General features: G+C 40.9%; 1 protein-coding gene across 7 annotated transcripts; it reads left to right on the top strand.

Moving 5' to 3' along the window:
• Positions 1-1,911: 1,911 nt before the first annotated feature.
• Positions 1,912-13,782, top strand: ZNF846 (zinc finger protein 846). 7 transcript variants are annotated; one of them, XM_034657728.1, is made up of 8 exons: positions 1,912-3,027; positions 3,295-3,743; positions 4,289-4,581; positions 5,025-5,113; positions 5,866-5,992; positions 6,887-6,973; positions 10,606-10,688; positions 11,564-13,782. In XM_034657728.1, exons 3-8 carry the CDS (start codon positions 4,551-4,553, stop codon positions 12,545-12,547), a joined length of 1,401 nt encoding a protein of 466 aa, XP_034513619.1. In that variant the 5' UTR covers positions 1,912-3,027; positions 3,295-3,743; positions 4,289-4,550; the 3' UTR covers positions 12,548-13,782. The 7 variants fall into 7 exon arrangements, with proteins under 7 accessions (XP_034513619.1, XP_034513621.1, XP_034513623.1 ...); XM_034657730.1 differs by lacking the exon at positions 3,295-3,743; XM_034657732.1 differs by having other exon boundaries at positions 1,912-3,743; positions 4,289-4,574.
• The last annotated feature ends 739 nt before the right edge of the window (positions 13,783-14,521 follow it).

Raw genomic sequence — 14,521 nt, 5'->3', positions numbered from 1 at the left:
CAAAAACAAACAACACTAAATATTGTAAAGGTTGAGAAATTGGAACCCTCATACATTGCAGGTGAGATTGTAGAGGGGTACAGCCACTTTGGAAAACAGGCAGTTCCTTTAAAGCTTAAACATAGTGTTACAATATGACCCAGCCGTTCCAGTCCCAGGCATGTATCTAAAAGAAATGAAAACATGTCCACATAAAAACTTGTACGACAGTATTTCATAGCATTATTCACAATGGCCAAAGACCGAAAACAATCCATATGTCCACCAACTGATAGGAATATTATTCATCAGTTAAAAAGAATATTATACTAGGGCATCTGGCTGGCTCAGAAGAGCATGCAACTCTTGATCTTAGGGTCGTGAGTTTTGAGCTCCATATTGGGTGTAGAGATTACTTAAACTTAAAAAAAGAATAGAGTACTGATAAGTGCTACAATATAGATTAACCTTGTAAAGTTTATGCTATGTGAAAGAAATCAGTCACAAAAGACCACATAGTATTTTTGTTTAAACTTACATGAAATTGTCAGAATAGGCAAATCTATAGAGACAATAAATAGATTATTAGCTGCTTAGGGTTGTGGGTTGGGGAGTGGGGGTGGTACAGTTGTTCTAAAACTGATTGCAGTAATGGTTTCACAACTCTATGAATATAATAACCACTGAATGTACACTTTAAATGGGGGAATTGTATGTGAATTATGTCTCAATAAAGCTGTTACCACCCCCACTCAGCCAAAAACCAATCCATCTAGGCTTGAAGCTCTTCTTAGTGTTAAGTTCCTATATAACTTTCTATGGTGGTTTGCAATGATATTCTATTTCTATGTTTTTTTGTTTTTTAGCTTGATATATGTTATTATCTCATTTTTCAGGATAAAAACAATTAAGAATATGAATTTTCCGGGGCGCCTGGGTGGCACAGTGATTGAGCGTCTGCCTTCGGCTCAGGGCATGATCCCGGCGTTATGGGATCGAGCCCCACATCAGGCTCCTCGGCTATGAGCCTGCTTCTCCCTCTCCCACTCCCCCTGCTTGTGTTCCCTCTCTCGCTGGCTGTCTCTGTCTCTGTCAAATAAATAAATAAAATCTTTAAAAAAATAAAAAAAATAAAAAAAACAAAAACAAACAACACTAAATATTGTAAAGGTTGAGAAATTGGAACCCTCATACATTGCAGGTGAGATTGTAGAGGGGTACAGCCACTTTGGAAAACAGGCAGTTCCTTTAAAGCTTAAACATAGTGTTACAATATGACCCAGCCGTTCCAGTCCCAGGCATGTATCTAAAAGAAATGAAAACATGTCCACATAAAAACTTGTACGACAGTATTTCATATCATTATTCACAATGGCCAAAGACTGAAAACAATCCATATGTCCACCAACTGATAGGAATATTATTCATCAGTTAAAAAGAATATTATACTAGGGCATCTGGCTGGCTCANAGGGTACTGGGTTTCCTTTTGTGATTATGAAAACGTACTAAAATTGATTGTGGTGATGGATACACAGCTCTATTCTAAAAGCCACTGTATGGTACATTTTAAATGGGTTCGTTATGTGCAATGAGAATTCTATATCAAACAAGACTAAAGATCCAAAAAGAGGACTGAATGAGCGAGGAGTTCATTTTATGGACCAGCAGGATTATCTTTATAAATATGCATGGTGCTACGTGCAGCTGAACCAACAAGGAGAAAGACCTGTAGAAAAGCACTTGCTGAGCTTCCTTGGCCCGGAACCCGGAGGCAAACCCCGCCCACCGCGTCTGTCCCTCTTCCAACTCGGTCTCCTGCGCTCCGCTCGGCTCTCCGGTCGGGTCCGTGAGGAAAGCCAGCTCCGGATCCAGGTGGAACCTCCTCCTCGGAGGTCTGGAAAAAGCGGCGGCNACCTTGTTGCACATTGATCGATTGTTAGTATTTTGCATGTGTAGTGTACCTCTTTCTACATCTCTATGTGTATAGTGAAGTGTTTATGATGAGCTCTTTGAAAGTAAGGAGATTAGAATAATTTGCAGGCATGATATTCGACCTTTAGTACTTGGTTAATTGCCTCACATGTAACGACAAAGGAGTTATGTAATAACTCCTACAAATTAATACCCAAAGTGAAAAATGAATAAGAGGTTTGGATAGGCTCTTCAATAAAAGAAAAAAATGCAAATGGACAACAAATATATGAAAAGGTGCTTCATATCATTAGCAACCGGAGGTTTGCAGATGAAAACCTCAGTGTAATACTACTGCACACACTGAATGTCTACAGGTAAAACTAAAAAGAGTGACGGTGCCAAGTGTGGGTTGAGATGTGCTTACACTGCTAGTGGAAACACATTTTTAAAGCGTATCAACTAACTTACACACCAGTAATACACACACACGTCCACTGTTACGTTTATGAACATAAACACTATTTGTAACATTATTTGAAATATCCCTAAATTGGAAATAACCCAGAGTGAATCAAGGGACGAGTGGATGAACTGTGGCATATATTTTTTGTGGCATACTGTTTAGCAAAACGAAGGAGCCCAGATGCAACAACTTGGATGAACGTCGCAAACATAATGCCGAATGAAAGAAGCCAGACATAAAAGAATGCGTGCTGTTTGATACTCTTTCTTTAAAACTCAAAAACAGGCAGAATATAGAGTGTTAAATATCAGGATAGTGGTTGCAGTTGGGAAGCATGGAGTGAGTGATTTGGAAAAGAGACAGGGAATATGTCTGAGGTGCTTGATTTGAATATATTCTATTTCTCAGCCTGAATGATGGTTATATGGAGCTGTTCGTTTCTTAATACCTCACTGAAATGTTTATTCGTGATTGCCTCCCTTAGTTGTGTGTTTGCTGTAATTTAATAAAAGAAGTTCGAGAAACGGAGCTAAGCATGCTACTTCATCATAAGGTTGAGCAAGAAATGCAGAAGTAAAAGAAAATACACTGAAAGGATGACTAAAAATAAAACGAATGATGGAAAAAAGTAGAACTAATCAGTAATTTAAAAAGGTGAAAAGATACACGGTATATTTGTAGACTAGTCTTTGTGGTGAACTGTGAGAGAATATGGAAAGCCTTCAGTTTCAACATTAAAATAAAAACGACATGATTTAGATGCTGTTGCAGTAGCTAACATGAGAAATGTATTTTGAGTTTTTCTAAAATTAGGTATTTCAAGTGTGGATGTCTTTGGGTCAAAATTTGAACACTACTTTTTAAGTAAGTGAGGTATCAGTTACCACAGCCCTCTGAAGTGATTCTTTCCCCATTCTGTCTTTATCTTGCCTTTAGCCTTGTGTCTGCATCAGGAACGTATTTGTGTATGTGCAGTACTCCTTATACTTTAATGGGATTGATTCTTCATACCGCTCATCACCAACTGATAATCAGTTATCTGTTTATTACCTGCATTGCCCGATTGAACCGTGAGATACCTAAGAGCTGTTCCCTCCTCATTGCTGAATACCTGGCCTGGCAGAAGGAAGGCCCTTACTAAGTATTTGCTGACTGAATGAAGGAATAAGAGACAGCAGGAGGCAAAGGTTCCAATCCAAGCAAGCTCCAGCAAGGGGGACTCAGGGCGACTTCTCCTTTCATAAAACCTTTTGTATTTCTCATCTCCATTATGCCTAGCAGAGGATGTGGACTGAATTCTGGTCATGTCAGGAATAACAGCCACCACAGGAGATAAGGCTCTTGCCATCCCAGTATGTGTCTGCCTGGCTTACCTTTCCAAACGGGTGATTTGAGACAGTTATTAATACTGTGTGAAGCTCCATTTTCTCAGTTACTAAGTGATAGTTATTAATACCCAATCTGGAGGGTTATTAGGGCAACTAGAGGAGTTTGTGTATGTAGAACTAAGAGTGCTCAGTAAATAGAGGTTGGTATTAATATTTGCATGGTAGGATGTTTGAGTTTTTAATGCTGTCACATGTTTCATCTACACAGAGGTGGCTAAAGAGTGATGTTTGATGATTGAGGGAAAATGTGTGTTGCTTAATGATGGATATCGTGAACCAGTTACCCAGACACTCCAGTATTCAAAGAGAAATTGAGATCAANTGGTATTAATATTTGCATGGTAGGATGTTTGAGTTTTTAATGCTGTCACATGTTTCATCTACACAGAGGTGGTTAAAGAGTGATGTTCGATGATTGAGGGAAAATGTCTGTTGCTTAATGATGGATATTGTGAACCAGTTATCCAGACACTCCAGTATTCAAAGAGAAATTGAGATCAAGCTTTTTTTTTTTTTTAAGATTTTATTTATTTATTTGACAGAGAGAGACAGCCAGCGAGAGAGGGAACACAAGCAGGGGGAGTGGGAGAGGAAGAAGCAGGCTCCCAGCAGAGGAGCCTGATGTGGGGCTCGATCCCATAACACCGGGATCACGCCCTGAGCTGAAGGCAGACGCTTAACGACTGAGCCACCCAGCTGCCCCTGAGGTCAAGCTCTTAATTTAAACTCAAAAGCTTCTCTGAAGTGGTCTTCTTAGCAAGAAATGGGGAATATTCTGGAAACTCTCACTATCCTATTCACAGGATGGCAGCCGTTGATGTGAATCAGGTGTGTGGTGAGTTCTTGTTGATGCTTCTTTTCATATGATTCCTTCACAAATGGCAGACCCGGTGCTCAGTGGCTGAGTGATCGTGCAGTGGGCCATATAAGAGCTACTGAAATGAGCCGAGCGTGTCTAAGTCAGGTTCCTGGGATTTGGGAGGCAAAAAGGTGTGTGTGCTTGTTGAGGGGGTAACATATTCACGAAATCTGTTGTGTCAAACAGCTCTGCCTCTCTACTGTAATTTGCGTAACTCTAAGATGGAATATTTAACCTGTTCCTCACGCATAGCAAGATCCAAAAAACCATTTTCTTGCTCCAGGTAACTCAGAGTACTTTGCCAGTTTATGGAATTAGTGCGTTTGTGGTATGTTGCATGCATGGTGTGGAATAGCTTATAGGCATGTGATGATTGGAATTGGATTGGCTTCAGAGTTCATGGCGTTCTTCTTTCTGAGGTCATCTTTCTTGGGACCCTTTCTGTCTTCATGAGCGGAAAATTGAGGAGGCAAGGATGGTGGCTGGGTTACTGATGGATCCTTCTCAGGTAAGTGGAAAGCTGACCTTTCTTCAGAATGTCAGGCTTATTTGTCAGGTGGCCGTATCTCCTTGTAATGTCCCCAGGCTTCTTACAGCAATTAATGACCCTGCTTAAGGAATGAGTCTCGGGTCAATTTCTTCAGGACTCATGCCATCTCAGAATATATAGGGATTACACTGGGTATGATTCTTTTATCTCAGTATTCATTATTCTTTCCGATCCTCAGTCTTGCTTGTTGGCTTATCGTTTTGCANTTCAGGACTCATGCCATCTCAGAATATATAGGGATTACACTGGGTATGATTCTTTTATCTCAGTATTCATTAATTCTTTCCGATCCTCAGTCTTGCTTGTTGGCTTATCGTTTTGCAAAGTGTTATGATAGATACCGAGGAATGATATGAAGGTATCTAATCTCATGGAATGTGTGTGTTACTGTGGAAATAATTCATCTGTTAGTAGATTTTACAGTGTTGCACTGTGTTCAGTGCTAACTACAGCTTATAAGTAGAGGACGAATAAAGCAAGAAGAGCCCACAGTCAAGTTGTGGTAACATAAATTTAGTCACATGTCAGTGATGCTGGTAAGTCCATGTGACTGGCTGTGATCACCAGGCAGGATCTGTAGCTAGAGAAGATGTCAGGGCCCAGGAGTATTGTAGGCTTCTGGTCTACCTTCCTCAGTCCCTCATGCATCTTCCTGAGACCCTCAGAGAAGATGATGGTTAGCTGAAGCCAGCATGTATTTGATGGTTTAGCACTTAGTGACCTTCGAGGATGTGGCTGTGAACTTTACCCAGGAGGAGTGGACTTTGTTGGATCAAACACAGAGAGATCTCTACAGAGATGTGATGTTGGAGAACTACCAGAATCTCATTATACTAGGTAAGGCTGGCATCATTTCTTCACTGAGCCCTTTATGAAATGAATGTTTCTTAAGTATCTTTGCTGTCAAATGGGAATACTGTGGTAAACAAGACAGACATAATCCCTGGCCTCAGGGGCCTTACTGTCTAGAGGATTCCCCTGTGATAATAAATGACTTTATTCTTTCTAGGGACTGAAAACCTTAGGACTTCAAATGTGTGTAGATGCTGGACATGATTTTCAGGTCTTAGAGCTCTCTAGTCATTTGAGGGCACAGAAAGAATGTACTTACAGTNGCCGGGATCACGCCCTGAGCCGAAGGCAGACGCTTAACCGCTGTGCCACCCAGGCGCCCCTGAAATGAATGTTTCTTAAGTATCTTTGCTGTCAAATGGGAATACTGTGGTAAACAAGACAGACATAATCCCTGGCCTCAGGGGCCTTACTGTCTAGAGGATTCCCCTGTGATAATAAATGACTTTATTCTTTCTAGGGACTGAAAACCTTAGGACTTCAAATGTGTGTAGATGCTGGACATGATTTTCAGGTCTTAGAGCTCTCTAGTCATTTGAGGGCACAGAAAGAATGTACTTACAGTTTTGTTCCTTTTAGAATAGTTTTATTGCATCGATTTAAATTTTTGTTGATTATTTTGCTGTTTGTAAAGTGAGACTTCACCCTCTACAGAAACCCTGAAGCTATCCAAAGAGCTGGATCCTATCCAAAGAGCCTCGTTNTTTTGTTCCTTTTAGAATAGTTTTATTGCATCGATTTAAATTTTTGTTGATTATTTTGCTGTTTGTAAAGTGGGACTTCACCCTCTACAGAAACCCTGAAGCTAAAGTGTTGGTTCCTATTCAAAGAGCCTCGTCTCATGTCTTGCAAGGTCCTCTTTATATGTTTTTCCGTAAGCAGGATACGAATCATGCGGACCTGATCTCAACTCTCCAGTGGGAGGAGCAGAAGAGCTGAGGACAGGAGGGAGAGGAATTCTGCAGGGTAAGTTCATGAATATGGTTTTGTGGCGAACGATGCTAGCCTGGTGAAGGTGCAGTACATTTGGAAATGCCACTTGACAGACTTTCAAAGGTATACTCAGAAGGCTGAAGCCATTCGGTTTCTCAGTTTGCTTAGGAACCTTCAACTCCGTTTAGCTTTAAATTTCCATTGATCTCAACCTTTTTCTATTCTCCCAGAAAGATGTGTCTGACTCAATTGAAAATTTCATTATTTTGCAGATAGCTCATTTTACAGTATATTCTGTCTTGTTTTCCTGATTCTGTCAGTGTATTTTGTTTACTGTCAGCCTTAGTTTTCCAGAGTATTAAGCTTTGTTAATTGCCTACAATTTTGACACCATACCCTTATCATTGCTAAACTCCTGTGTTGTCCACCTTCCCTTTTGTTTCAACCTTTTGTCTTGTTTCATGCATATTTAGACATACATATGTGCCATATTTTTTTTAAAGGTAGAATACACAAAAATTAACCATTTTAGTGAATGTGATTTATTGGTATTGAGTACGTTCACGGTGTTGTGCTACCATCAGCTCTTTTTAGTTCCAAAATATTTTCATCACTTGAAAAGGAAAACCTTTAACCATTAAGCAGTCAGCCTCCCCTCAGCTCTACCCCCACTCCCTGCAACCACTAATCTACTTTCTAATCTACAGGTTTGCCTGTTCTGTACATATCAGATAGAATCTGTGTAGATTCTGGACAGATATGAATTCTGTATCCATTTCGATTTCATGACTGTAACTTACCTAGAAATAGAATTGTGGGGGCATATGGTCATTTTATGTTTAACTTGTTAAGGATTACCAAACTTTTTTTTTTTTTAAAGATTTTATTTATTTATTTGACAGAGATAGAGACAGCCAGCGAGAGAGGGAACACAAGCAGGGGGAGTGGGAGAGGAAGAAGCAGGCTCATAGCAGAGGAGCCTGATGTGGGGCTCGATCCCACAACGCCAGGATCACGCCCTGAGCCGAAGGAAGACACTTAACCGCTGTGCCACCCAGGCGCCCCAGGATTACCAAACTGTTTTACGTAGAAGCTGTACCATATGACATTCCCTCCGGCATATGACATTCCCTCCGGCATATGACATTCCCTCCACATCCTTTTCATCACTTCTCCTTTCTTCCTCCCTCGCCCCTTTCCTTTTTTTTTTTTTTAATAGTAACCACCCAGCAGTAATGTGGTAGTATCTTACTGCCGTTTTGATTTGCATTTCCCGAAAACAAATGGTGTTGGGCATCTTTCTGTACGCTTTTTGACCATTTCTGTGTCTTTGGAGAAATGCCAATTCAAGTTCTTTGCCCATTTTTTACCTTGGGTTGTTTGTTTTGTTGTGGTTGAAGCATAGGAGTTCTTCTGTACTCTAATAGTGGACCCGTGTTACGTGGATGATTTGCAAATTTTTTCTCCCATTTTTGGTGTTATCCTTTCACTTTTTTGATAGTGTTCTCTGATGTACATTTTTAATTGCGGTGGGGTCCAGTTTATCTTTGTTTTCTTTGGTGCTTTTGATGTCGTATCTAAGAAAGAAAGATTGGACACTGTCAAATCCAAGGTTCTGAAGATTTACCCCCTTGTTTTCTTCTAAGACTTTTATGGGTTTAGCCTTTACATTAGGTTTTTGATCTGTTTTGAGTGAATTTGTGTATATGGTGTGAAGTAGGGGTCCAGTTTGATTCCTTTGCATAGAAATATCCAGTTATCCTAGGACTGTGTTGAAGAGACCATTCTTTCCCCATTGAATGGTCATGGTGCAATTGTTGAGAATATATTGATTCTAGATGTGTGGGTTTTTTTCTGGATTCTCTCTTCTATTCATGTATATGTCTGTCCTTTTGCCTGTACCACACATTTCTGATATTGTACTTTTTGGCTCCAGAATTTTTTTTTTTTTAAAGATTTTGTTTATTTATTCGACAGAGATAGAGACAGCCAGTGAGAGAGGGAACACAGGCAGGGGGAGTGGGAGAGGAAGAAGCAGGCCCATAACGGAGGAGCCTGATGTGGGGCTCGATCCCATGACGCCGGGATCACGCCCTGAGCCGAAGGCAGACGCTTAACCGCTGTGCCACCCAGGCGCCCCAGCTCCAGAATTTTTTAAAAAAAGATTTTATTTATTTACTTGACAGAGACAGCAAAAGCAGGGGGAGTTGCAGAGGGAGAGGGAGAAGCAGGCTCCCTGCTGAGCAGGGAGCCCGATGTGGGGGCTTGATCCCAGGACCCTGGGATCATGACCTGAGCTGAGGGCAGACGCTTAACTGACTGAGCCACCCAGGTGCCCCTTGGCTCCAGAATTTTATTTGGTTCTGTTTTTTAATTTCTGTTTCTTATTTCACAATCTCTTAAGTGAGACATAATTCTTCTAATTTCCTTTAGTTCTCTGTCCATGGTTTCTGTTAGCTTTTTGGGTATGTTGAAACAGATTGTCTTAAACTTATTAGTAAGTCTGATGCCTTGGCTTTCAGGAACAATTTGTATTAATTTTTTTATTGTTCCTTTGCATACCTCATATGTGTTAGTTGGAAATGTAAATTTTAGGCATCATAATGTGGCGATTTGAGAATCTGATTCACCCCCTCCCTGGGTTTGTTATTGCTGCTTGTTGTGTATTGTTGGTGTTTGTTTAGTGGCATTTATAAATTGTTTTTGTATATTCTGCTTTGTTTTTAGTGCAGTCCCTGAAATCTGTGTTCTGTTAGTTCAGTGGCCACCTTAGAGTGACAGAAATTCCTTAAATACCTGGAGCGAAGAAAACCAAAAATATTCTTTTGGTTTTCGTTGATTGGCTATGTGTCGGGCCCCTCTGTCAGTGTTTAGCTAGGCCATCTACAGCTCTTCTGTAGCCTTCCATTCCTGGCTGAAGGTCACCCAGAGGTGAAAGCTTTGGGTCCTCTCCAGCCTTTCTGAGCATGCATCCAGCCCCGGGTGTGCTTGTGGACTTCTTAATTCCCTGGTAAACATTCGAGCTTTTATTTACGTACATATCTACATTCCCAGTCTGTTCCTTCTAAGGCTTTTTAGGCTGTCTTTTGTTTGTTGCCAATGCTTTCCCTTTCCTTGGACTGCTGTAGACGATACTTTGCCTTTAGACACTTTCATCAGTCGTTGTCTGAGATGCTGCCTTGCTCCTGGGAACTCTGGAGTTGGGTGAGATAACGGCACACCATTGCAGCAGTGATACTTGAGGAAGCTGCCAGACAGATGGAAACACACAGCGGCAGTTCTTTAACGGAGTCCACAGTGCTCCTTTCAGCGCTTGTAACTTGCTCGGGGATGCATCCTGCTGTGTGCTTGGCTGCGGCTGATCTGGAGAGTGGGGATGGTAGGTGCGTAATTAAAATGCCTCGGCGCGCTCTTGGTCAACTATAGCTGCTGCATTCTTCCATAAGTGTTCCGTTGGCGGTTGTAAGTTTTTGGCTAGATTCCAAAGTTCTGTAATAGTTGATTTTGGTAGTTTTTGTAAGCTTGTTAGTTGTTTTCTGGTGGGAAGGAGTCCTGGCGTTCCCTACTTCACCATATTTTGTGGTGGTGTTCTCTATGCTGTATGCTTTTACACCACTTTATTCCAGGATTTTCCCCCAAAACTAAATTTTTCTACTTTTTTTCAGAATTGGATTTGCAGCTCAAAACCAAAGGTTCCACACCCCTTCAGGATATTTCTTTGGAAAAAACATCAAATGGAATACAGTTGGTAAGCTCTCCAAAAGTAATTCCTTTCTTCCACATCTGGACCAGAAGTACAAGATCCATGCGAATGATATGAAGTAAATGTCACTTACCCAAAGAAAGCAGAATCTGTGAAGAGATTCTTTGAATATCAAGAATTTGAGGAGCACTCTAAACCTACTTCAAACCCGTTTCTCCTCAGAGACCCACATAATATAACTCAGATGTCCAGTGCTTGATGCACTGGGATTTAGTCAGAATAATTTAGGTTTGAAATGATTTAGTATGAATAATTACCAGGAGATACTCTGTGAAAGTAGAGTATAATTCAGGGTCCTAGCTTCAGAGTCTGTTTATTCAACTTAAAATAACTCAAAAACAGGGCAGGAACTCCATACACTGAAATGGAAAAAACACTTCAATTATGATGATGTTTCCAATGCATTAAAGTTGTGATGAGGGAGAAATTCTTTTTTTTTTTTTTAAAGATTTTATTTATTTATTTGACAGAGATAGAGACAGCCAGCGAGAGAGGGAACACAAGCAGTGGGAGTGGGAGAGGAAGAAGCAGGCTCACAGCAGAGGAGCCTGATGTGAGGCTCGATCCCATAACGCCGGGATCACGCCCTGAGCTGAAGGCAGACGCCTAACCGCTGTGCCACCCAGGCGCCCCAATGATGAGGGAGAAATTATTATAGTGAGGGTGCAGAAGTCTTTACTTATTATTTAAACCTTAATTAACGGGAGAGAAGCAATGCTGGAGCAAAACAATATGGCTCTAAGTTGTGTGGAAAAGCGTTTAGTGGGCACTCATTTATGACTCACAGTAGACAGAAAACTTCTAAGGGTAATCAGAATGGAAAAGCCTTTAAAAAGAACTTTATTTGTACTTTGCTCAAGGAAATCCCTGTTCAGGAGAAAACTTCTGAGAGTGTTCAGCATGATAAAGCCTTTGGTCAGCTTTCAAATCTTACTGGGCACAAGCAAACTCAGACACGAGGGAAAGTGTGTGAATGCAAAGACTGTCAGAGAACTTTTGTTAATCAGTCATCCCTTAAGGTACACATGAGACCCCCCACTGGAGAAAAACCGTATGAATGTAAAGAATGTGGGAAAGCCTTCGCTCATTCCTCATACCTTACCGATCATAGAAGAATTCACAGTGGACAAAAGCCCTATATATGCGTGGAATGTGGGAAAGCCTTTACTCGATCCACAGGACTTATTTTACACATGCGAATTCACACTGGAGAAAAACCATATGAATGTAAGGATTGTGGAAAAGCTTTTATTCACTCTTCATACCTTACAAAACACGTGCGAATTCACAGTGGAGAAAAGCCGTATTTATGTAAGGAGTGTGGGAAAACTTTCACTCGTTCCTCGGGACTTGTCTTACATGTGCGAACACACACTGGAGAGAAACCCTATGTATGTAAGGAATGTGGGAAAGCCTTTAATAATTCTTCAATGCTCAATCAGCATGTAAGGACACACACTGGAGAGAAGCCATACGAATGCAAGCAATGTGGGAAAGCTTTCACTCAGTCTTCAGGTCTTACCACACATTTAAGAACTCACACTGGGGAGAAGGCCTATGCGTGTAAAGAATGTGGGAAAGCTTTTGCTCGTTCTACAAATCTTAATATGCACATGCGAACACATACTGGAGAAAAGCCGTACAAATGTAAAGAATGTGGGAAAGCCTTTAGATACTCCACATGCCTTAATATTCACATGCGAACTCACACTGGAGAGAAACCATATGAATGTAAGGAATGTGGGAAAACCTTCACTCAATCTTCAGCACTTGCTAAACATTTAAGAACTAAGGCATGTGAAAAAACCTGTAAATGTTCTTCAGGCCTTAGTATTCACATCTAAAGTCATCTGGATAAAGTACCTTATGAAAGTAAATAATGTGTGGGAAAGCTTTACTCATTTTTCGTCCTTACGTGATAGGAACTTCCTTGGGCAGAATTCCCATTCATGTAACGTCTGTGGGAGAGCAGTAATTGTTCATACTTTACGGAATGTGTAAGAACTCACATTTGAGAGAACCTTCCAGTTTTAAGGTATGTGGAAGAGCCTTTTTGTTGCTCTAACATGAATTTTACATATCTAATATTCCTGTAAAAATCAGGGGTGCCTTGCTGGCTCAGTTGGTAGAGCAGGCAACTCTTGATCTCAGGGTTGTGAGTCTGAGCCCCACGTTGGGCATAGAGATTACTTACAAATAAGTAAGAAATTGCTGTAAAAGTGATGTGAAGGTCAGAGTGAGATACAGCCTTAAAACATGACCACATGCTTTGATAGAACATGAAAACTCACACTAGGGGTAAATCGTCTGTATGTAAGGAATGTGGTAAAATCTTAATGCCCAGGCCTTAATATCCATGTGAGACTTCGTACTGGTATAAAACCCTACAAATGTAAAGGACCCAGGAAGACCTACAGTTTTTTTTTGTTTGTTTGTTTGTATCTTTTAAGAACTCAACATTTTAAAAAAATAGTGGAGAGATTTCTAGACTTGTAAGAAACATGGGAAAGCTTCAGGAAAGCTTTTAGAAATTCTTGATTGCTTCATATGCAAGGAGACTCAGGAATATAAGAAATGTTGAAAATTTTTAGGTGTTAATGAGTAAGTCACAACACACAGTGAAGAGAAACCCTATGATGGTAAAGTATGTGGGAAAACTTGGCCCTGTGTGTTAACATTCTTTGGTAATCTCACAAAGGGAGAAAATGCTATGAATGTTAGAAATCATGAGAATGACTTTGCGCGTGGGCGCGTGTTTATTTTTTGGCTTTTGACCTTTAGTAAAAATAATCCACACTGGAGAGACAGTGGTTGTAGGGACATGGGAAATGGTGTATCCATCGTACCTGTCTTACTCGACAGCTTCATCTGCTCCACGCTGGAAAGAAGCTGAATGAATATAAAAATGTGGGAATGATTTTTGGTAAATACACATCCCTTAAGGGGCTCATAAAATACTCGCTGGAGGAATGAAGTGTGAATGAGAGGAACTGGGGGAAGCTTTCAGGTACTGCTCTTCACTGACGGTATACAAGAGAACTCTTGCTGGAGGTCGTAGGAAATAAATGACATAAATGCAGTCACCTTCCTGTGTGTCTTGTTCTTAGGGAAAGCACCTGGCACTGTGATTTGCTGTGGTGGTTTTGTATTACAAAGTTTGAGTTGCTTTTAAAGATACTCTAAAATTTCTGCAATATTATACTCATTTCATGTAATGGTGTTTTCATTATGGTTCAGATCTAAAGACTTCCCCATATATATGTCTTCATTGAATTATATGAGATCTTTGGAACTTTATTTGGCAATGTAAGAGCATTTTAAAAAAGATTTTATTTATTTGACAGGGCACAGGCAGGGGAAGCAGCAGGGAGACGGGTAGGGAGAAGCAGGCACCCCGTGGAGCAGGGAGCCCGATGTGGGGTTCGATCCCAGGACCCTGGGATCATGACCTGAGCTGAACGCAGGCGCCCTCCTCCTTCTACTTTTTTAAAAAAAGTAAACTCTACTCCCCAACGTGGGGCTCAAACTCAAGACCCTAAGATCAAGAGTTGCATGCTCTCTGACTGAGCCAGCCAGGCACCCCACCTCTGTTACATTATTTTAATGCTGTTCTGTGATTTTTTTTTCCATTCTTAAAAATATATTTGAGAGAGACAGAGCTTGAATGGGGGAGAGGGAGAGGGACAAGCAGACTCCTTGCTGAGTGCAGAGCCCAACACAGGGCTTGGTCCCAGGACCTGAGATCATGATCTGAACAGAAGTCAGATGCTTAACTGACTGAGCCACCCAGGCGTCCCTTTTTTCCCCCCATTCTTAAA

This window comes from Ailuropoda melanoleuca, chromosome 4 (assembly GCF_002007445.2).
Source record: "Ailuropoda melanoleuca isolate Jingjing chromosome 4, ASM200744v2, whole genome shotgun sequence".
NCBI classification, from domain to species: Eukaryota; Metazoa; Chordata; class Mammalia; order Carnivora; family Ursidae; genus Ailuropoda; species Ailuropoda melanoleuca.
Note: the sequence above shows the minus strand (reverse complement) of the source record. Positions and strands in the feature narration are given on the sequence as shown.

Coding starts and splice junctions, on each gene's coding strand:
- ZNF846 (XM_034657730.1), top strand. CDS start 4,551: ATGGCAGCCGTTGATGTGAATCAGGTGTGTG. Junction 4,582..5,024: donor TGATGTGAATCAGGTGTGTG/GTGAGTTCTTGT, acceptor CTTCTTTCTGAG/GTCATCTTTCTTGGGACCCT. Junction 5,993..6,886: donor CCAGAATCTCATTATACTAG/GTAAGGCTGGCA, acceptor TTTTTCCGTAAG/CAGGATACGAATCATGCGGA.